The sequence below is a fragment of the Phyllostomus hastatus genome, unplaced genomic scaffold, assembly GCF_019186645.2.
Source record: "Phyllostomus hastatus isolate PE091 unplaced genomic scaffold, TTU_PhHast_1.1 phas_contig_86, whole genome shotgun sequence".
Taxonomy (NCBI): domain Eukaryota; kingdom Metazoa; phylum Chordata; class Mammalia; order Chiroptera; family Phyllostomidae; genus Phyllostomus; species Phyllostomus hastatus.
In genome coordinates, this window is record NW_025333977.1 from 90,972,376 (window position 1) to 90,995,791 (window position 23,416).

A 23,416-nucleotide genomic window follows, 5' to 3' on the forward strand; every position below is an offset into this window, starting at 1 on the left:
CCAGTGGGGTTAAGTCACCAGTGGAAGGTGGAACTGTCATGAGAATTAAACCAAACCAGCTATTTAATTGATTAGATTTTTCTGTCTAAACAATGTTGCTCATTAAAAACACTAATTACATAATAGTAGTGTCAGTTAAAAACACTCCACATGCATTGGTATTAACTCAGTATTTTATTTTGAAAAGCTCTTATTTGAGGAAAGAGTTAAGTACAACACAACAGGTACAATTTACCTTTCTCATTAATTCTTACACAGTAACCTGCATAAAACTTGTTCCTCAGACCTGGAGACACAAACCAGGCCTTTAACTTCCCTTGAGCGTGAGGTTAAGAGCCCCCTGCAGCCTGTGTCCCTGTGTCTGGCTGTGATCTCAGCACCTCCCTCCGCACTGCAGTGCTTCTCATGTCCTGCCCTTCCGAATCTTTCCTTTCCTTTCTATGGTTTAGCAAGAAAACAATTCCGGGTTTCTCCTTAGAACTGTTTTCTTCGCCTGTCAACTGGCCAGCTTGCTGCTCTCTGAAGCCGCACGCTTATGGGCCTTGATTTGCATTAAAAACACATGTTCCCATGTAAATAGTTGAGTCTTCCTTGAAAATGGCTTACCGCAGTTTCTCAGCTCATTCAAAACTTGTTTAGGATTAAGACAAAAAATCACGGAATGTTACATTTAAAGTGTTTAAACAGATGACAGAAATTTAAAACAGTGTGTTGGTACAAAACACTGTTTTAATCATCTAGGGAGCCCCCCAAGCCCCTCTCACACAGAGGACCTCCACCCACTGCTGTCACACCCACTCACTGAGTCCCGGCCCCTGTCCGCCAGCCACTTAAGAGCATCCTGGATTCATAGGCCATCACCTAGTGCAAATGGGCATGGAATGGCCCTCTCCTACTTCCTAATATCCCCTTTTCTGATCCTTCTTAGGCAGGAAGACACATGAGCCTCTTGGAAAGTTACAGGGAGGGAAAATGATGGCCTTTTTCTCAGATCTCCTAAGGATTTTCCTTAAGCATTGAGCCTGAGTACTTTCAGTCATGAGAATGCAAAACACCATTTCAACAGCAAATCTGATTTACTCCAAACACTATTATACTATGAAAATTTGGTACACCACCAACTGAAAGAACTTCTGGAAGCACAGTCCTCCCTTCTTCCTTTATTTGGTGCTCAAAATCCAGCGTGGGCTGAGGATTGAAGACTAGCTTCCTCCTTTCCCTAAATTCCAGGACTGGCCTAAGCTCCAGAGGACTCATCAAAGGAAGGTTAGCATCACCCCCTTGAAGTGGAGCCCAGCCCCTTCCATCTGCAGGGCATCTATGTGAGGCGCAAATCCCCAGGGAGGATTCCATCGCTTCCAATAAAAGTCCTAACTGAGTAAACCTACTTGGAGAATGAGCAGAATGGCTACATCTGTGGCACACAGAGTTCCTTCCCCCACAGCCTCACTCTCTTTTGGCTTTCTTTCTCCCACTGACTTCTCCAGAACCTAAGAAGCAAATGGGAAGAGAAGTGTGCAAGGAAGCGAATGAAAGGAAACAATGATGTATGACATCCTAAAAAAAGATCTCTGGCCAGTAATGATAGGGGTGCAAGATGGGAAGCTGGGATCATTGCAACCACGGCCTTCTTTTGCCTTAGAAGTGTTGGCCTCCAAAGGTTAAGGTATAGCATCCAAACAGCCCAACGCTCCCTCCCCGTGAGTGCCTGGAAACCACACTCTTCACTGCACTCTCACAGCACGGGCCACACTGTGCCATTAGGAACCCAAAGCTATAATTCTGGATGGCATTCTTGACCAAAGACTCCAAGCAAGTAATTGGTAGATATGACCTACAATGTGCTGTTTAAGTAGACAGTTATAAATCTCTAATTAGTAAAATGAGGCTCCAGTTCTGTGATTTGGACACAGATGTACAAATATATACTTGGAAGTCCTGTGACAGGAAGGACCCACATGTCCAAAATTGGCAGTATTCAACCTGTATAAAACTAAAACATTGGTTTTAAAACAAATTAACATTTAATTGCTTGCCTTCTCAGAATGTTAAGGACTTTTGGACATATTTTTTTAAGGTTCTTAAAAAAAAGACAAGTTAAAACCAATATCCTTCTTCTTCAATAAATTTTTCTTTAGCTAAAATAAGTATTTTTAATGTTTTCAATGTTTTTAGGCTCGTGGTGGGCAAAGTGCTTGCCTGATACCCACTGGACAGATCACACAGTGTACCACGTCCTCGGGCACAACTTAGGAGAGAGAAGGTGGCAGCCAGTGTCTTCCAGCTGTGGGGGCTGTCTGCGCCCAAAGCTGCCACGTGGTGTGGCTGTCACTGATATGAAAGGCTGGGCCCCAACTGCTGCCTTCGTGGGGAAAGTCCGACTTCACTGGTGCCCTTTGTTTTCACGAGGGGCTCTTCATCAAGCCAAACACTCTAATAAATATGGTTATTAAGTCTCATTTTTTTCTAGAGATCATTTTTTTAACTTACCCATATTTTATATCCTTAGGCGCTTTTAAAAAGCCCAGCAGACCTTCAGTTAAATAAACAAATCATTAGGCTAAAAAACTATGTCAAAATGGGTGCAATTAGTAGGTTAATAAATCTAGTCACTTAAGAATTTTAGCCTCTACAAAGACACTCCAGGAGGAGATAAAATGTTCTAGCCTAATGATGCTCCCCACCAAGGATGCAGTCCAAATACACAGAAAACTTTATTCTCATTCAAATTTTTCTGGACACTGCAGGAAAATTAATCCATTAGGCTCCATCCTGGGTCAGGAGGGAAGACTCTCACTGCTTGGTTAACACTGGGTATGTTGGACCTCCGGCCAAGATGGAGGCATAGTTGGATGCACCGTACCTCCACGCACAACCAAGATTGGAACAACAACAATTTAGAGGCAGAATAACAACCAGAACTGATAGAAAATTTATCTGAATGGAAGTCGGACAGCCAAGAAGTTGAAATAGACCTGTTCATCCAGACCGGTAGGAGGGGCGGAGACTGGCAGCCAGGCATGGGTCGAGGCCTGGAGAACAGGGAGAATTGGGTGCATAAGGCGACCAGGACCATGTAAGGCATCTGGAGCACACAAGATCACAGCGGGTGGACCCTGAGTATGCAAGCGGCAGCTGGCAGACCCAGTGAGGCGGCGAGTGTGGAGCAGGGCAGAGCGTGCAACCCAGGATCCCAGGGAAGGGACTGAGATCCCACGGAGAACAGAGCTATCGCCATTGTTCCCTCTCGACCCCGCCCTCACATACAACGTCACAATCTAGTGACTGGGGTGCCCAGCCCTGGTGAACACCTAAGGCTCCGCCCCTCACCATAACAGGAGCGACCAGACCCCCCCCCCAAAAAAAGGGAGAGATGGCTCAAACAGATGAACAAATCAGTGCCCCAGAATTCATTCTTTTGAGCGACCAAGAGATAGCTAACCTATCAGATGCACAGTTCAAAACACTGGTGATCAGGAAGCTCATAGAACTGGTTGATTTTGGTTGCAAATAAGATGAACAAATGCAGGTTACCACAAAAGAAATGAAGGAAAATGCATAGGGAACCAATAGTGATGGGAAGGAAACTGGGACTCAAAACAATAGAGTGGACCAGAAGGAAGAAAGAAACAACCAAACAGGCAAGAGTGGAGAAATAAAAATTCAAAAAAATGAGGAGAAGCTTAGAAACCTCCAGGACATCTTTAAACATTCCAACATCCGAATTATAGGGGTACTAGAAGGGGAAGAGGAAAAGCAACAGATTGAAAACGTATTTGAACAAATAATAAAGGAGAACTTCCCCAATCTGGCAAAGGAAATAGACTTCCAGGAAGTCCAGGAAGCTCAGAGAGTCCCAAAGAAGTTGGACCCAAGAAGAAACACACCAAGGCACATCATCATTACATTAGCCAAGGTAAAAATGAAGGAGAGAATCCTAGAAGCAGCAAGAGAGAAGGGGACAGTCACCTACAAAGGAGTTCCCATCAGACTGTCAGCTGATTTCTCAAAAGAGACCTTACAGGCAAGAAGGGGCTGGAAAGAAATATTCCAAGTCATGAAAGACAAGGACCTATATCCCAGATTACTCTATCCAGCAAAGCTTTCATTTAGAATGGAAGGACAGATAAAGTGCTTCTCAGATAAGGTCAAGTTAAAGGAGTTCATCATTACCCAGCCATTATTTTATGAAATGTTAAAGGGACTTATCTAAGAAAAGAAGATTAAAAAAACATGCACAGTAAAAGGACAGCAAACTCACAATTATTAACAACCACACGTAAAGCAAAACCAAAAGAAACTAAGCAAACAAGTAGAACAGGAATATAGCCACAGAAATGGAGATCACATGGAGGGTTATCAACAGGGGAGTGGGAGGGGGAGAGAGGGGGAAAAGGTACAGAGAATAAGTAGCATAGATGGTAGGTAGAAATAGACAGGGGGAGGGTAAGAATAGTATGGGAAATGTAGAAGCTAAAGAACTCATAAGTATGACACATGGACATGAACTAAAGGGTGGGAAGTGGGTGGGAGAGGGTGTACAGGGTGGAGGGGAGTGAAAGGGGGAAATGGGACAACTGTAATAGCATAATCAATAAAATATATTTAAAAAAAAGAAAAAAAATACTGGGTATGTTTTTCCTTGAGTGGGGAAAGAAGGAAAGAGGGAATATTTGGTGATTGACTTAAGAGCTAGTTTGTGGATTTCCTGTGGATTAGTAAGTACTGGCTGAGCCACCAGGCAAGGGAGGAGGTGGACAGAATGCTCCCGCGTGCACTGACCTCAGTCTGCTCTTCCATTCATTTACTGAACACAAGCTCCCATGGCAGGCCCTGTTTCACATGCAATAGTGCATAAGACATGGTGCCTGCCTGTAGGCAGCTTACAGGCTGGTGGGGAAGACAATAGCAACTGGAGTAAAATCTGACAGGATAAAATGCTTGTTCCTTACCCCTAAATGCCCTGAATGATGTACCCCTGCCGCCGTCCCTGAACGCATCCTCTACTGCTTGGTGACCCACTCACTTAGCTCCAGCCGTACTGGCTGTCTCACTGTTCCTTGAATAGGCTGACCTTGTTTCTGACTCAGGGCTTTGCTCTTGCTGTGCTCCTTCTCCACTGGGCTGAAGTCTCTGCTCAAGAGTCACCTCCTATAGAGACTCGCTTTATCACCCAACTGAAACAGCACTCCTTCTACCCCTCTCTATTCTCATGTTCTTTTTTAAAAAAGATATTTATTTATTTATTTATTTATTTATTTATTTATTTGAGGGGAAATGAGAAAGAGAGGGAGAGAAACATCAATGTGTGGTTGTCTCTCACATGCCCCCTACTGGGGACCTGGCCTGCAACCCAGGCACACGCCCTGACTGGGAATTGAACTGGCAACCCTTTGGTTTGCAGGCCAGCACTCAATCCACTGAGCCACACCAGCCAGGGCTGTCCTATGTTCTTAATAGTTCTTATCAGTGTTTGATTAAACCAGATGTTGAATATTACCTGTCTTCCCATCACGATGTCAATGCCATGAAGGCAGAGCTTGTCTGTCCTGTTCACTGCAATTTCCCCAGAACAAGCTTGGCACAAAGTAGATGCTCAGTAGAGACTTGTTGGAATATAAGCACAATGATGAGGAAGGTACAGCTGGTAAGAGAACCCATTCTGAGGCGATCAGAGAAGGCCTCCCAGAGGAAGTGGCATATGTGAGAGGGAGTTAGCTGGATTTTTGTAGGGAGGGGTACAGAGGAGAGGAGGCAGAGAAAACAAGAAAAATGGCTGCGGAAAACATGCCAGGGTGCTGGGTCTCTCTGGACGATTGCAAAACTTTGGCAAAAGGCGAAAGACGTGAGAGAGAGTCCCCACATCTGGTCTTCTGCTAAGTATCTGCTGACCTCTCCCACTGAGCTTGCCTCCTGAAGAGCTGCCCTCCGAAGCAGCTCCGCCCTGGAACGATGCATTGCTGGAGGGCGCCCCCTTGTGGCCTGATCCCCTAGAATAGGGAGCCTGAAACCACGGCTTTAGTGTCCAGCCTCCCTTCCCAGATCCTCTTCCCTTTACCCAAAACAGATAGACAGACAACTACCCACTGTGACAAAGTTGATTGTTTGGTAAGATAGCTTTTTAGACTTGGCATTTTAAACTTTTATTTTGTTTAAAGGTTAGAGCCCCATTGGACAATTGTCCTAACAACACACACTCACTGAGCATTTCCTATGTTCCGGGGACATTGCGTGTGTTCATTCATTTAACTCTCACAGTACGGGGATGACGGTCGGTGCCCCCACTTCACAGAAGAGAAGGGTGGGGCCTGGAGGACTGGCTAGCAGCCCCGGCTGTGGGGCTGGTGAGCGGCAGAGCGGGGAGTCACACCCAGGCAGCGGGCTGGGTGTGACTCCCCACACCCAGGCTCCACATCCAGGCTCCAGCCGTGGCTGGGGGCCATGCTGAGTGCAGCAGAGAGGCTAGGCCTGGGCAGCAAAGCGGGAGGACAGGAGAGCGGCAGGTGCAGCAGAGAACAAACGCCTGCACTGCAGTCATCTCCCATCCCCTGAGTGGCCCTTGGAGGACTTGGAGCCAAAGGGGCTGCCAAGAAAGCAAGAAAAACTCCAGTTTGTGGAGGGAGGATGGTGCAGGATGTGGACTCGAGCTCCCCAAGTGCCTCGAGGCGCGGAGCCAGGGGTGTCACTGTGCCAGGCCCAGCTGGCCGGATCCTCGATCCTCCTCATGCCGCCGCCGGCCCAGCGCCGCCAGCCTGGGCGCGCCTGCATCTCTCGGCCTCCTTCACCATTTATGGTATCTGAGCCTCTGGCCTTCGCAGGTCAGTAATCCCCACACCGGGAGGGGTTCCCACTCATGCAGGGCTGCTCTCAGAGCAAGTCCAAATGGCCTGGCAGAGTTCTTGCCGGGGCCTCTGTGTTTCTGCTTTAAAACATGCTGGGACGGGCCGCCACGCCGGCCCCACTCCTCCCACAGACCCGGAGGCAAGAAGGACGGCTGCAAGGCCTCTCGTGCCGTCATCTGGGCCCCCACCAACAGCTGGACTATTAGCTCAGCTGGGGCTCTCTAATCAGGTCTTAACTCTGGCAATCCAGACGGGCGCTGGATTAGCGGGGCCACGGCTGAAGCTAGCGAGGGAGCAGCTCAAACGACAGGTCCACTGAACACCATCCTGGCTCTCTGCTGTCACTACCCTTTGGGGTAGGCCATGCAAACCTCCATGGAGAGCTCCCTGGTGGGAAGGAGCAAGCGGCTCCCCTGGACCAAGGAGATGAGGCTCAGATCTGCTCTTGTTTCCTCTTAAGTCTCTTTCCACAATTTCCCCTGCCCCTCAATGAGCCATGAAATGAGATCCGTGAGGAAACAGGGGATAAATGTGTAAACCAGAATGCTGGCTGACAGATGCCCAGTGACCAGAGAGTCATACTCCCACCAGAGTGTCGATGGCTTCTGGAAGGGAGACCAAGTCACGGGAGATGACCCCATGCAGAGGCACCTGAGAGAAGCTGGCGAGTCCAGGGAGCATGTCCCCTGTTGGCAGGGAGCCTCAGGCAGCCAGCATTGGCCACATCGTCAGTCGGTGCCGATTCCCTTATCCCTAGGGGGCTGACACAGCGTAGCCCCGGGGGCCAGCCTCCTGCTTGGGGTCAGAGGACATACTCTGGAAGGGGCAGGCACAGAAACGGCCATGGGCTTGGAGTCTCGAGAAGCTGGGTTTGGAGGCTAGCTTGACTTACTAACTTGGTGTTCTTAGGCAAGTCACATTAACTTCTCGAGACCTGCAGACCCCACTGTGTGCAGTAGGGAGACACCGCCCACCCCCAGGGCTGTCGAGGGCCAGATGAGAAAACATGGGCGAGGAGGAAGTACCTGACGCAGTGACGCGCACAAGGAGCGACCCCCCTTGCCCTTTTCAGTGACACCTTTTCCTGTGGCCTTCCAGAAGGTGGCCGCTTGTGTCACAGGGGCATTCTCCCTGAGAGGCCAGGCCCTGGGGGGCGAGTGAGGAGATGCGGTCCTCCCACTGGCCCGTGGTGGAAGCAGAGAACAGAGCACCCAGTTCAAGTGCCCAGGCCCCAGTCACACCCAGGCCCTGGGGCCCAGGCTGGAGGTGGGGTGGGCAGTGTGGCTTACCTCAACACCCCGGGCCCCAGAAGCACTTCCCTGGGCGCTGTCACCACCACGGGTGCCATAGCCCAGACAGCTCTGTCCTCCGTCTGGCAGCCCTGCAACTTGCTGGGACTAAGCACTTGGCGGGGATCAAGGGGATGCCTGAGATAATCGGATTACTGGACACCAGGCTGGTGATGTGTGAAAACAGGCCTAGGGTGCAAGACCCTTTAGAAGCCTCAGTGCTGGCACTCTGGTACCCAGTGCTCCCCAGCATGTGAGGGGTCATTTGTGGGAGCCCTAAGTCTTAATGGGCTAGGGATACTCCTCTGAGGTCATCTCTCAGTGTGCTGTTTTCTTCCTCCCCAGTCAAGAGCTGCTTGAGCCAAAGGAGTCTTTGCCTCTGTCCCTGCACCTTTCCTTAGCCCCTGTGGGGTATGGCAGTCGAGACTCGCCTTTGCATGTCCATCTCCCGTGACAGACCCCTGTCACCCGCCTGCTCTCAGGTGCAGTGCCCTTTTTCCAAAGCAGATGTGTTTGTAGAAGCTCCTACCATGGACAGTGACCTGGGCGCTGCAGGACACCTGCCCCAGGGGGTTCTCCGCCAGACAGGTGTAGGTGCCGTCGTCCTCCGGCAGCGCATCCTGGATGTGGAGCGTAGCCACGCCAGCCTCGCAGGTGGAGCGCGCATACTGGATGGGCTGCCCTGTAGAGGGAAGCACAGGAAAGCTCAGCCAGCTGGCCCTGGTGGCAGGGATCTGAGCCCTGTCCCCAGCAGGACTGCTGCTGTTGCGACCCTGATGCTCACTGTTCCTTGTTGCTCAGATCCACGGAGAGATAGTGACGTGTCAGTCCCACCCCCAACCACCTGGGCAGAGGCTTGTAGGTAGAGAAAGAAGCAGGTGCCAGGGAGATGAAGGAGAGGAGTAATTGTGAGGTGGAGGAGCGAGACTGGGCCTGGAAGTCTTTAGAACGTGGGAGGGAAAGGGACATAGTTCTGTGCACTCTGTTTGAACAAATAGTCCCCCAGTCCACATCCTGGACTTCACAGCCTTCTGGGCCTGGAAAGAATCTTACAGGGCCATCTGGCCCGTAGCCCAGCCTCAGGCACACCAAACCTCAGCCAGAATGAATGGATGGCTCCTTTCAGAAGTCACCAGAAACAATGATTCCATTTCCCATTGCAGATTTTTATCAGAAATCTGAAACTAACGTTGCAATTAGGTGCATTTCTTCACGCGATTAGGTGCATTTTAGGGTTCATGAAAAAGATAAATATGGGGAACCTAAAACATCTCTGGCCCCTTCTTCCCAGAGGCCCTTCCATCAGAGGCCCTGTATAGAATCCTGCGTGGAAACAGGAACACACGCTATGAACTGCAGTGGTTTCCTTCATGCTATATGTTCCTGGGACTTTATCATTCCAAGATGTGGGCTTTCATTTCCAGGGGGAAAAGTCTCATTACTGAAGATTCTGGCCTTAGAGCAGGAATGTGTCCATTCACTATATAGGAAGCAGCTGTCAGTTTCTTCCAGTGTCAGGCCGCAGGGTCCTGGTTTGCACTTCATAAAGTTGGGGGCGGGCAGTGGGGGAGGGAGGAAGTCCAGAAAGAAGTGCTCTCTCAGCAATGCAATGTTTTCTCCTGCACAAAACAACACTTCATGTCTCCGTGACAGTCTGGCAGAGACTGCCAAGCATGCCACAGGCCCGGAGAGAAGAGATTCTGCCCGACCCACTGCACTTCATAAAAGCGGAGCTGGGAAAGGCAGGAGCCAGGATCCTGCTACTGGAAGGATTGAACATGCTCTTGGTTTTTATTTTTTGTGAAAACGACACCCTAAAAACTCTCTTGCTTGAGAACCCCAGTAGACCCTGCAACTGCCATCGAAGGGCCGCTGCTGTCTGTACAGGCGTTGGCGAGCTGTTCAAGAGCTTTCCTTTCCCTGGAGCATAACCGATGTGTCCCCACAAGATGGGAGGAAACGGGGGGCTCCCGAAAGGAGGCGCTCAGGACTGGGAGACCCACAGGACTCTCCCAGCTCCAAGAAGGTTAAGCCCCGAGTTTCGATAGCTGCCAAGGGAACTTAAGTTGAGCACGGCTGTCCTCTAGTGGTGAGAGTGTGGAAGTGCCACGGTGCACCCGGAAGAAGCAGGTGGGGTCACTTTTCAGTCCTGAAGGGTGTAGACCAGGGTCAGCAAACTACTGCTCGCGGGCCCAATCTGACCTGCAGCCTGTTTTGTACAGCCTGAAAGCTAGGAATAGTTTTTATGTATTTTAAATGGTTTAAAAACATCAAAGGAAAAAATATTTCATGACGTGAAAATTGTGTGAAATTCACATTTACTGTCCATAAATAAAGACTTACTGCAACACAGCCACACCCATTCATTTACATATTGTTTCCGGCTGCTTTTGTGCCTTGACAGCAGAGTTGAGTAGTTGTGGCAGAAAGGACAGAGCCTGTCAGGCTGAAAATACCATCTGGCCCTTTATAGAAGAATTTTCTTGTCCCTCTGGCGGGGACTCTGCATCAGATGGGAGCGAAACTCTCCTTCTCAGACCCGTCACTCCTTACCATCGAGCTCTGCCCCAGCCGCAGGAGGCCGCCTCCTTGCTGTCAGCCAGGGGTCAGCAGGACTCTGCTGTGCCTGGGGTGGAGGGCAGGGAGACCTCAGTGCTTGCTTATCTACCAAGTAGAGCGCATGCAAGAAAACTCCGCGGCACTTTCTCCCACTGATTAAAGATAATTTCTGTCAAAACTTAACACACTACACGAACGAGGAAGGTCCCCAGGCAACAAACACGTCCGTGGTGCGGCAACAGCCGGGGCCATTCGGTGCACAGATGACGGAACTGCTGCTCCTTTAAGGAGCCTGTTCCGTGTGAGAGCTGGCCGGGCCCTAGGCTTCTGTCCCAGCCTTTCTCCTTGGGGATAAAGGCGCTGATGCCCAGAGAGGTAAAGCAGGGTGTCCAAGGTCACCAAATCAGTAGATGGCTGGGAAGACAGCCCTTGTCTCCCGACCCTTGGCAGGTGTTTCTTCATTCCCCTGTTGATCCCCAAAACAGACCTTGGTCAATTTCGCCAATTTTATGCACTGTTCTCCATTCTAAAATTAGAGTTCTTCCATACTTTTGGGCTTTAAAAGCCTTCTTTTTCTTTTTTTAAACAAAAGGGGATTATATATGATAATTTTTTCAAAGGACCCTACTTGTCCACCCCCCCAAAACTGGTATGTTTCCATAGGACTATAACATTAGAAAGAATTATTGGCCTATGAATCCCAAAACCACCTGCCACTAAATAAGAGACAAAGTCCTTTGAGTAACTTCTAGTATAGTTCATTAATGCGGTATATTTGTTCTTTTGTTGACTCAACAACATTTATTGAGGGCCTATTAAGAGACTGGCCATATAAAAAGGAACTAGATTGCTTGTGCACCTATGTGCCAGGCACTTTGTTAACCATTTTATATAAAGGACCTAATTAATTCCACAACTGCAACCCTGGAAGGTAGGTAGCATTATTCCCGTCTCGCAGGCGAGGAGCTGCAGGCTCAGACAGAGTGGCATTATTCCCAGCCAGGTGACAGCAGCCTCTCAGGTCCCATTCCCTCCCTGTACCCTGTGCTCCCTTCTTACGCACACATGGTTCAGAGCGATAAACGGCGATGCCGAGTGAGAATACAGGCAGGACCAAGGGTCCACAGGACGGGGCCAGGGGACTGCTGTAGGCACTGGGACAGGAAGGCTCACCATTTAGCAGCCACGTGATCTGGGGCACTGGGGTCCCCTGCACCGAGCATTGCAGCACAAAGTCCTGGCCCTCAATGACGGTGCAGTCCTTCAGGACACTGGACAATGAGGGGGCCACCTCCACCGCGGCCAGTTCTGCAAGGACAAAGAACAGACAGGCCATTTCAGATCACAGCTGGCCCATTCTGGCAAAGGACTACAGTCACCCTAAGTCCTGCAGGCAGACGCCTCACTGCCCTGGGCTCCTAGGGCTTCCTTGGAGGCCTGGCTTTGCCTTATCTACCATCACACTTAGTTTCCCACTACAGAGACCTGGAATCTGGGGCTCAGAAACTGGCAGGGGCTTTTCACTGTCACAAGACACTGGGGGTCTGGAAGTGCTCAGGACCTGGGCCTGCCCCTCCCCGCCGGGACTCGGGCACCTCCTGTTTTATCTTGACTTTCGCTATCCTGGGGCATCCCCAAAGCTCCTCTTCCTGCCTTCCTTGGTCCTACTCTATTTTCTAGTGTCTTTCATCCTCTTTATGTCCCATTGGTGACTGTGAGGTCTTGTGAATATCTTTTTACATGGAGAGACCACTTGTCCACTGGTGAGAACATTCCAATTTTAAGTTCTTATAATTATTTTTTTCCAAGTCCAGGACTGAGTCAAATGACAAACTCATATGGGTTTTAGTTTTCTATCCTAGGCCAATGGCTCAGAACCACAGGGACCCTGGGGCTATGCATTACTAAGTTCCCTCATTGTGCTGATGTACATTCTAGTTGAGAATCACCCAGCTGGACTTCCCAGAAGTCTTCTGCATTGGTGAACTGGGGAGCATTTTGCAGTTTGGAGACCTTAGTTAAGAACAATAGGGATAGATACTCTCTTCCACAACAACCATGACATACTGTGGGAATGTCAGGGTGGCTGACAGCTGAGAAAGGGTAACTGCTTTTGATAATTATTATAGAAGATATCTCACTAGTACTTTTCAAGAGTAGCTATTCAATACAGTAATGAGAGGTAAGCCATATTATATTGCAAGGGTTTATGGGAAAAAATATTTCAGGACTTACTGTGTGCCTGGTACTTTTCCAGGTGTGACTGTAACAAGGCCATGAGTTTGCTCCCTTTAGCTCATTTTACAGATGAAATTGGTCATTTCCCACAGTCAAGCCCAATGGTGAAGCGAGGCTTTATGCCTGGCTCTCTGACTCCATTCCACACTTCTTCCCCGAGACCAGAGCTCCCCAGAGGGGAGAGAGGCAGTGGGCGAGAAGCTGGGAGTCAGGGTGATGCTGCACCTGATGGGGCTCTGAGACAGGGATGCACAGACTATCACGAGAGACGTGGGGAGGCACCACCTCCACGTCTGCCGCCGTCAGTGTCAAATCCCCTCATTAGAAAAATGCCTTTGGGAGCCACTGAAAATAATATGGGTTTCCGTGTCAGACCCACATGAGTTAGAAGTAGGCTATCTTTTAAAAGCATGTGACCTTGGACAAGTCACTTAACCTCACTACAACTCAGTATTGGGTGTAACTACAATTAGTTTGTAAGATTGTTGGGATAATTAAAGGGAGCGAACATTAACACAAACCCTGGCACTCTGAACAGCCTTTTTTCTGGTGGGGCGTTAGTTGCAATAATCAGCTAGAAGCTGTGCGTAGACACTATGTCTACTTGGCTGCAGGTTTAAGGACGAAAGAGAGTGGAGAGATATAGCAGTAGCTAAAGTGGGAGTTGGGCAGAGGAAGATTTTTCTTTGCTCTTTCAGCACAGGGAAGTGCAGAGCATGCTGGGAGGGGAAAGAGAGGGGCCTCTAGGCAAAGGGAGGAGAGAAAAATTATTCATTACAATCTTTGTGGAGAAGGGAAAAGATGGAAAGAGAAGTCTCCCTAATGGAAACAGACAACTTCTCTGCAGTATCAGGAAAAAAAAAAAAACAAACCAGAAAGAGAGATTTTAAAGAAAGATAGATGGGTACAAGAATATTTATCACAATTTTGTTACAATAGTGAAAAAATGGAAAAACTCTAAATATTCAACAATAAGACTGTGCCTAAATTAGGTACATTATTTTATAAAATATTATGTGGCCATTAAAAATTAAATTTTCAAATAATCTTAAGTAATGTAGAAAGATGCTTAAGTAACATGAGCAAATTAGAATAGGAAAGTGTGCAAACAGCACAATGTCAACATTGTTTTAAAAACATTAAAATATCATTTATCTGAGTCATAAGATCATATATCATTTGAATTTTCCACAATGGACACATTACTTTTATAAACATATATTACAATAAACATAAAGATGTGGGACCCCACTTCATCTCACATTACTTGAAACGTGTATATTTAGCGAGCGTTTGGTTCCCTGTGGGCACAGCAGTGAGTCAGGGTGCTACTGGGACAGCTGAGGAACCTAAAAATGGTAGCTCCCAACTGGGCTGGTCATGGGGCTTGGGCACGTTTATTCTGAGGTGATTTTAATGAACTCCTGATCAGGAATCACTGTCTTGAAGCAATGACTTTGGCCTTGGCATGTGTGTGGGGACAATGTTTCTGTGGAGTTGCATACCCTGGGCGGGGGGCTGTGGGAGATGACCTTATGCAGCATATGAAGCCTCCTCACCAACAACCCAGGGTGGCCTGGAGGGATATACTCACTTTTCACAAGGAGCGTCCAGTCACAGGACACCTGGCCTCGGACATTGGAGGCTGTGCAGCTGTAGTTCCCGCTGTCCCTTGCCCGGGCTCTCAGCAAGCAGAGGTAATGTGACCCACCATCTTCATAAATCTCCACGGTGCCTTCTCGTCTCCTCACAGGAGCACCCTCCAGGAACCAGGTCACTTGGGGCTTCGGAATCCCTGAAACTATAGGACCAGGTGAAGGCCGTGAGGCCCCCAGAGAGCACACCGTGCTTGGGAGGCAGAAGACTGAACCCAAGGGAGGAGCTCAGCCTGCTGTGCGGCTGCCTCCTGCTGGAGTCCTCTTTCTTACCCCTCAAGCCTCTACGTCCCAAAAGCAAACCACCTAAGACAGAGGCAGGGTCCTTGGGGGGCAGGGATGCAGGGTGACAGCTAGGAATCCAGGTAAGCCGGTGCCAGCAGAAGGGAGGAAAGAGAAGGGACCCTGTGGCTGGGTTTTTGGCAGGGATGGTGGTGGTGATGACCAGTCTTCCCCTCCAGGGCGGTAAGAATTAGGACAGGAGGCTGAAGCTCTATCCAACAGTGAGCAGCGGGGCACTGCTGGGTATTTCTCCACAACAAGGGGCATTAGTAGACTGAGTCCTTCCTGAGAGAAGACCCCTGTAAAGTGGCTCCTGGGGTGGGCAGTGTCCAAGGGGTAGGTGGGGACAGGAGGCTCAGACCACTGTGCTGAAGGGAGGGAGTGGCCACACAGGGCTACACTGTGGGGGCCAGTGACCTTAGTTAGCTCTACTTACCCTCACACCTGAACTGGACTGTTTGATCTTCATGGACTTCCTGACTTTGGGGTTTGCTCTCGAATTTGGGGAACGTTGAGTCCCTCCGGCTCTCCATGGGGATTTTCCTAGTAGCAACTTTGTTCACAACTTCCTGGGTTCCCAGGCCAGACGGTCTGGTGGGAAGGGTGGCTGGAGGGGGAGCAGCTGGCCTCTCCCTCTCTTCTCTGGAAGGCAGCAGGGGGCCTGAGACCGGGGCTCTAGGTTCCAGCTGGACTTTTGTGGCCTGCAGGGTGATGGTGCTGGAAGTCTTCTGCAGGACGGGGGTCCTCAGGGTCTTTCGGGGTGAGTCCCCAGACGGCTCCAGCTTGGATTCCCTCGGGGGCTGAGGCTGGCTACCTGTGGCCCAGGTCGGGGAGCTACCTCTCTGGGTGCTGGAACAGTTTCTGTGTTCAGCTGTAGTTTCTACGCTGTCCAGTTTCGGCCCCTGGGTGATTCCATTGGTCACTTCCTTCCTGATATCCGAACTGGCTGCCTTCGCTCCCCTCAAAAATGGCCTGTTTGGTGGTGGTTAGGGCGGGGGTTGGGGGGTGGGGAGAAGGACAGTGGGGAAGGAGAAGGAGGAATAGAATGCTCATCTGCTTACTCACAAGCACTACTCACCACAAGCACAGATTCCAGGGATCACAGAAGCCCACAAGTTAAGAGAAAGTGAGAGCAAAAGTCTTTCTCTGCCGTTTTCTCCATGTCCCGAGGCAGAGAACAAGCAGCCCTTCTCCATGTCTCCCTGCCCTTCGTCTCCGGTCCAGAGCCTGTTCTTTCTGCACTCACTAAATCTGCCTTTTTTCTCTTCTTCCCAAGAGCTACCCTGTTCACACCACATGACCAGCTTCCCTTGTCCACCCTGGCCCTCTCTAACCCATGTTCCACACAGCAGGCATAGTCAGTCTTTGAAAAACAGAAACCACATCATATTGGTTCAAGCTTTAAGATTTTCCAACAGCTTTTCCATCATATGAAGAGCAAAACTGAGCTTCCTGAGACAGCCTGCCAGTCTGCCCCTGTGTGCGTGAGCTCCGGCTGCCTCTTCAGCCTCGGAAGACACCAGCTCCCTACCTCCCGCGCTGCAGCCACATGGCCTCCTCCCTGGGGCCCTCTTCTCATCTCACCACTCTCACATACACTGCCCCTCTGTTTGGAACACTTCCTCCTGAGCTCCTCTTCCCCTGGCTAATAGTACTCTTCACAGGCTTGAGCTCGAACATCACACTTGCAGGAAGGGTTTCTCTCACTCTCTACCCTAAGTGAGCGCTTCTCTGTTATTCCTCCTCAGACTCACCACAAGTTGTAGTTATGCATTTGTGAGGCTCTGCTTAAAGCCCTTCGCAACACTAGATGCCTGCTCAGCCCGCACCCCAGAGCCTGGAACTGAGCCTCGCTCACGGGAAAGGCCGCTCCCCAGGAAGAGGAGCTGGAGGAGCCGTGGGCTCCGGCCTGCCACGTGGACGGCACCCTTTCACAGCAGAGTGCCCCTCCTAGTGACGCTGACCTGAGCAGACACGGAGAAAGACAATGGCACTGTGTCTCTGAGAGTCTCCACACTTGTGGCAAGTCTGATATAGAGCCCGGATAGCATATTACAACAGAAGAACAACACAAAACACCCGAGGGCAACAGCACCTGCAAACAGTTCTCCTTCCCCCTATGACTCAGAAATTCAGGGCTTTTCAAATGGAAACAATGACCATAACACCTAGACATACCTATTGGCGTTGTCCAAACCTGCAAAAAGGGAGAGGGGAGAGACACTGTTAGTGGGGTATTTTATATACCAAGAGGAGAGTAATAAGACAACAGTCTCTTCCATTTATTTGAGAGTTTTCACTTCCTAAGCTCTCACTTCCCCCTCCCCATGGTCCCACCTCCCTCACTCATTCCAGCCTCTCTGGCCCTGAACTCCTTGGGTTCATGTCAGAGGTGCTCAGTGTCTCTGAGCTCTGGAGACACCCTCAGGGCTTTCACTGCCGCCCAGCTGCCGTACCTGCAGCAGGCCCCGTCCTGGCCTCCAGGACATGAGAGAGAGCCAGGACCAACAGGGGGACAAACAAAAACAAACACACATGGAAAATTTCAAACCTAAACGGTTGAACTTATGCCTGGCCCTCAAAAACAAAACCCCCAAATGATCATTTTTGACAAATGCCTGCTATAAAATGTTAAGGGAAAGTGTATTTTTATTCAGCTTCTCAAAGAAAACAATATTTTTTCCCAGCTACATTAATTTTTAAAATTTTATTATGGAAATTGTCAAGGTGTCCAATAGTAGACAGAAGGATGTAACACACCCTGAAAGCCAGCACTCAGATGAGGAAAATATCAATATTTTGCCACTCTTATCTACCCACTTGTTTTGTTTTGTGGAACTTTTTCTGGGAGTGTTCTAAAACAAATCCCAGATAACATAGCATTTTGCCACTGAGTACTTCTGGGGGGAACAGGTCTTTAATTCAATGCTACCATAGGAAAGGGAGGAGCAACCAAAACCCTGCTCTCCCTGCCCAGCAGCAGGTCCTGAGCCTGTAGTGAGCTGTGAAGTCAAATTCTTTGGTCAAGACCAGATGATGGAGAATGGAACAAAAAATACCAGCAGGTACTACACATAGTACAACTCGGGATTGTTTCACGAAACTTGTTTCAGTGAAGTATGTTTATATACAGGTGCATGCCCTGGGTTGCAATGTATAATACATTTTCTGTGGCGTGTGAAAAATGCTTGGGCCAAAAGTAGTAAAGAGAGTAAGGAGGAGTCATGTCTGAGAAAGGAAGAAAACGTGGAAATAAGAAATCACAGAAGAAAGGGGGTAAGAAAGGAGGAGGAGAGGTGAAGCTCATTTCCCTCCTTGACCCAGCAAATCCCTTGCTCAGGTTCCTGCTCCACACACTCTGACTTTCCCAGGCTGGACTTGATGGAACCAAGCAGAATATAGAAGGAGACGTACACAAAGGTACTTCACAGGAAGGACTGACAGGGACCGACCACTACAGCAAGGAAGAGGCAGGGGTGAAAGGTGAGGCTGGAATGTCCAGTCCGGGGGGGAAGGAAAAAGAGGAGCCTGGGGCAGAAAGAGTTAGGTTGAGGGAACACCTGATTTGAAGAACAGAGTGAAGAGTGGGTGGTGAGTTAAACTTTAGGCAGGCAAGACATCAGCAATGTCCACTCTTCCAACTGGCATTTAGAGTCATAAAAAAGGATTCTGGGCAAGAAAAACTAAAGAGACAGGTGTGGGGTGGAAGTTGTGTGCACAAGGGAAGCCTCTTCCTCCGTGGCCATGTCTGTGCCGCTCTCCCACTTCCTTCCTGCTGGTTCAAGACCCTGCCTCTGGGGAACACACGGGCGTGTGATATGACACGTGTAACACACAGATGCATAATGCAAAGCTAGGAGGGCACCAGGGATGGACTGCATGCACTAGCCCCTCTGCTGGTTCCTACCTTGGATGGAAAGCTCAGCTGACATAGAGGCCTTCCCTGACCCGTTCACCACCAGGCACGTGTACACTCCCACGTCATCTTGGCTGACCTTGTGGATTTCCAGAACTTGCATCCCATTCTTCTCACACATAGACACACGGGCACTGGGCTGCAGGGGAACATCTCCCTATGGATGGCAATAGGGTGGCTTGGTCAGAGAAACGCTCACCTGTTGGCCCTGTCCTCCTTCCTCCAGCCAGTCTTCGTGGGACAGACACCAGGCACCTCTGCTTTGGGCTCTGTCAACATGCTTAGAAAACAGGCTATTAAATTATATTATATATATATTATATATATTATATATATTATTACACTATTATATTAGTTTCAGGTATACAACATAGTGATTAGATATTTATATGCCTTATGAAGTGATTGCCTGTTAAGCCTAGTATCCACCGAACACCATATGTAGTTACTACAATATCATTGACTGTATTCTCTACGCTGCACAAGAGCAGTCTCTGGACAGCCCCTCTCCCTGACCCGAGGTCTGTGCATGCAGTATGGTGTTTGGTCGAGCTTAGAGCAGATGTATGTGACCTGTTTCAAAGGGGCTCTACTTCGAGGTGGGAAATCCTATATTCTTCACTTCAGTTCTCCTTTGCCTTCTTGTTCCTTTTATTCTTTCCCCAGGGTCAGTTCAGGAGAATTAAGAAATAGTAATACATGTCCCGTCACTCATTTTAATCCAGGAGTTCCATCTGTGGAAAACTTGCTCTCCCTGGCCTTGACCCCAAGCTTTCCCTGAGGTCCTCAGTGCCCTGTTTAACATCCAACCCTCCTCCTTCCTCCCTGCTGCCTTCACTTCCCCTTCCAATACCTCCTCCTCCACCTCTGCCTTCATGCTGCCCAGGCCTGAGAGGTTTATAAAGCACTTCCACATGGAGTATTTTGAGGGCGGTGGGATAGCTCCACCTCACAGATAAGGAAACTAGGGTTGTAAGAGATCAAATGACTTGCACAGTATCACATGCTTTGTGAACCAAGGAGCTGTGGCTTAAAACCTTGTCCCGTGACTTCAAGTTCTACTCTCTGGTGATGGTCAGGCCTGTGTTGCCTCAGAAGTCTGATGCTGTTTTGTGAGAGTGTGGATTACAGGACATTGTGGACTGAGTAACCGAGGGGAAGCACGCAAACAGGAGCAAGAACAAGCGTGGCCATGAAACATACAGAGAGCCACTTATGGATTAAACCGAAGGGACAAATTAAAAGGACACTCCCACTAGTCCAAGGGTCTATCTAACCCTAAACTTTCAGGATCCCCAGGACCTGCCAGAGTTGAAGCAGACAAAACACAAAACCTCACCTTGAGCCAGGTGACCTGTGGTTGGGGTCTGCCAGTGATCTTGCAGGAGAATCGTCCCATCTGTCCTTCTCTGACCACTGCACGGCCCAGTTTGGTAGCAAACTTTGGTGGGCACTCTCCCCAGATGCTAGGACGGGTCTCCACTGTGGGGGATATGAATCTGTCCCTGGAAAGAAATCAGGAGAGAATCCAGACCCAGACACTGCAGCCATTCAGATCTTCCTCTCTCAGACCCCATCCAATCACTTAGGTTGAGGCCGGGAACAAGTAAAGGGCAGCCTTCCTGACTCTATGCCTCAAACATAGTTCTGACACACCCTCCTGAAAAATCTGTGGCACCAAAACCTGTTTCCTCTACCTCTTGGGCATGCAGCTAGACTCCACTTACTAGACTCCCTTGAAGAAGGGTAACCTGACTTCTACTGAGTTCTGGACAAAACCCTGGGTTTTGGTCAACAGACTATGAGCAGAAGAGCTGTATGCCACTTCTACACTAGACCCACAAAACCTCCTGTGAGCTTTTCCATACCCTCTCTTGCCCACTGTTCTGGCTAGATGCATAGGGCCCAGCATCTATGCATCTCCTGGAGCCGAAGCTCCAAGGACTAGGAGATGATGGAGCCACAAAATGTCAAGAACCTGGATCCCTGAAAAATAATAGGAAGGTTCTCCACATTTTCAAGAATATCTGAATTGACTTTGCTTGAGTAAGAAATAAACTTTCCCTGTGTTAAGCCATTATGATAAGGGGGGTTGTTTGTTATAGCAGTGATTGTTACTTATCTTTACCAATATAGGTTCACTTTCCATAAGGAGTGTCACATATTGATGGCCTCTCCTATGTCTACTTACTTAAGTCTTTCAACTATTGCCTTGATTGTTAGACATTCCTGCAGACCATATGGCCACATAGCCTCCTTCCTTAGCATTTAGAATCTGGGCCAGTCAAGGTGCTAGCCACAGGGGAGGCCAGGTCAGGAGGCACTTTGTGAATGACTCATCACATCCCAATAGGTTCCTGCTTTAGTTATCATAGCCCAGGACACTCAAGATGATTTGTTTCCTATACATGTTCTATCACGTCTGCAGGAAAAGCCAATCCAGCCCTTATCCTGGCTTGAGCATCCCAGAACTTACCCCATAGTTTTGGAGGCAAGCTGACCATACTTCTTCACAAAGCCCCCTGCAAGTAGGAAACAAGAAAGAGGCTTGGAGAGCTGGGTCTGACCACCCACTTGGGGCAATGAGTCTGAGAGTCAACAAGGGTGGGTGGAATAATAATGGGATAATAACAGAAGCAGTGAGCCCTGTGGGAGAGGCACTGTGGTGTGCACTTGACATATATCATCACATGGTTTCCTGTAATAATTTAAGGTGGCTGGTACACATCATCCTTCTGTTTTCTAAATAGATAAGAAAAATGAGATTCAAAGAAGTCGCCCACTGAAGCCGCAGAGCCAGGAACAGTGCAGGAATGCCTCCAGGTCTGCCTGTTCTAGAACACTGACCCACTCTGCTGAGCTGTGATCTGCCACTGTAGCTTCTACTCTGGGGATTGCCCATAGTGACCCTGGACCCCTCCAGAAAATGACTCAGTTGCAGGTAGGGCGTGGGGGAGGGAGAGGCACTTGCACCTCTCTCACCACATCTATTCATGTTGAACACAATAAATACTCCACCTTTCCACGTCAGATGCAGCAAATACAGCAGTACCCATCCTGCTGGAATGAAGCAGATGACTGGGGATGAGCTACTGTGGAGTCTGCAGTCAAACAGCAAACCCAGCAAGGCAGCTGGGGTCAGCTCCTTTTATCCAGCTGCTACTGCACAGAGGGACAATTCACACTGTCACCACGAAGTGACTATAATGTGGTGGGGTGTTTTTGAGGAATAGGGATGGGGAGGGAGAGGCATTTTTGAGATGGCAGTCAGCCTGGAAGTTGCTTTCTTTGCCACAAGCTGAAAATGTTTATGAAGCCCCACCTGAGGCACACATGGTAAGGGCAGAAGTCATTCCTGATAGCAGCGGGCAGCCTCAATGCAAGATTGCAGGGAGTTTAGTGGAAAAGAGTAAATTCTACCTGATTCCGTCTATAAGAATGCATAGGAATGGAAGATGAAGGTCATGGCTGAGTATTTCCCTCGGCCATATATGGTCTTAGGTTCCACCAGAACCTTAGTGAAAGAGGGTTAATAATAAACACTAGCATTGCATTTGAGCGTGATTCCATATGGACTGGCAAGTACTATACATGCATTCTGTTTAACATAACTATTTAGTGAGCTATGTATAGTTTCCATTCCATAATGTGGGTTTTTGTATAATTCCATTTGTATGAAATGTTCAGAAGAGGCAGATCCCTAGAGACAGCAAGCAGGTCAGTGGCTGTCAGAAGCGGGGAGGTGGGGGTGAGGCGTGACTGCCGGGGGTGATGGGGTTTCTGTCTGGGGATAAAAAGTTCTGAAACTGGACAGTAGAGATGGCTGCACAGCCTTGTGAATGTACTTAATGCCACTAAACTGTACACTTTAAAATGACTAAAATGGTAAATTTTAAGTTATATGTATTTTGCCAAAATAAAAAATATTAGGCCAAGTGTCTTTAAAACTCTTAGTGGTTAAACATTTTATTTTTATTCTGGAGGGAAAGGGAGAGGGAGAGAAAGAGCGAGAGTGAGAGAGAGAGATTGATCAGTCGGCTCCCACATGTGCCTGGACTGGAGACCAAACCTGAACCAAACACATACCTGAAACTCAGGCATGTGTCCTGACCCAGAATTGAACCCATGACCCTTCAGTTTATGGGGCAACGCTCCAACCAACTGAGCCACACTGGCCAGGGCACTAAACATCTTAATCCAAAGGCTAAAATTCATGCATTCCTTAAAAAAATAAAATAAAGTGAAAATATGGCAGTTCCTTAAAAAATAGCAAAAAGAATGCCATTTGGAGGTACTTCCACATCAAAATAGGAGCAGTTTATGGTACAATCCAAAGGTAACACATTCAGCTAAAAGTGGAATTGAGGAATGCTTATTTTAATGCGTTAACACCAGAGAGTTTACATCTAAACAAAAAGAGACTCAGGGTGAAAATAACTAACAGTCTATTTATAGGCAAAAATTTGAAGTTTCAAATTGTCAGATAAGGCAACATTAATTTTGTGAAAGCATGAAAATCTGGCAGAACAGTAAGTTTATGTAGAAAAATAAGTGGAAAGGGAATTAAGGTAGAGATGCCAAAAATAGAAGAGTAAGTTCAGAGAATTGGGGAAGACGGGATCGAGTTAATGAGGG

General features: G+C 48.6%; 1 protein-coding gene across 2 annotated transcripts in view; it reads right to left on the reverse strand.

Moving 5' to 3' along the window:
- The window catches only part of MYLK (myosin light chain kinase), a 285,784-nt gene that overhangs the window by 100,530 nt on the left and 161,838 nt on the right, over positions 1–23,416 (reverse strand). For both annotated transcript variants that reach the window (XM_045850924.1, XM_045850925.1), the window contains 8 exons: positions 21,258–21,303; positions 20,121–20,286; positions 18,773–18,938; positions 17,044–17,062; positions 15,302–15,837; positions 14,523–14,729; positions 11,864–11,998; positions 8,661–8,813 (listed from right to left, as the gene is read on the reverse strand). In XM_045850924.1, the coding sequence (XP_045706880.1) occupies positions 8,661–8,813; positions 11,864–11,998; positions 14,523–14,729; positions 15,302–15,837; positions 17,044–17,062; positions 18,773–18,938; positions 20,121–20,286; positions 21,258–21,303 (1,428 nt within the window). The remainder of the gene's footprint in view (positions 1–8,660; positions 8,814–11,863; positions 11,999–14,522; positions 14,730–15,301; positions 15,838–17,043; positions 17,063–18,772; positions 18,939–20,120; positions 20,287–21,257; positions 21,304–23,416) is intronic.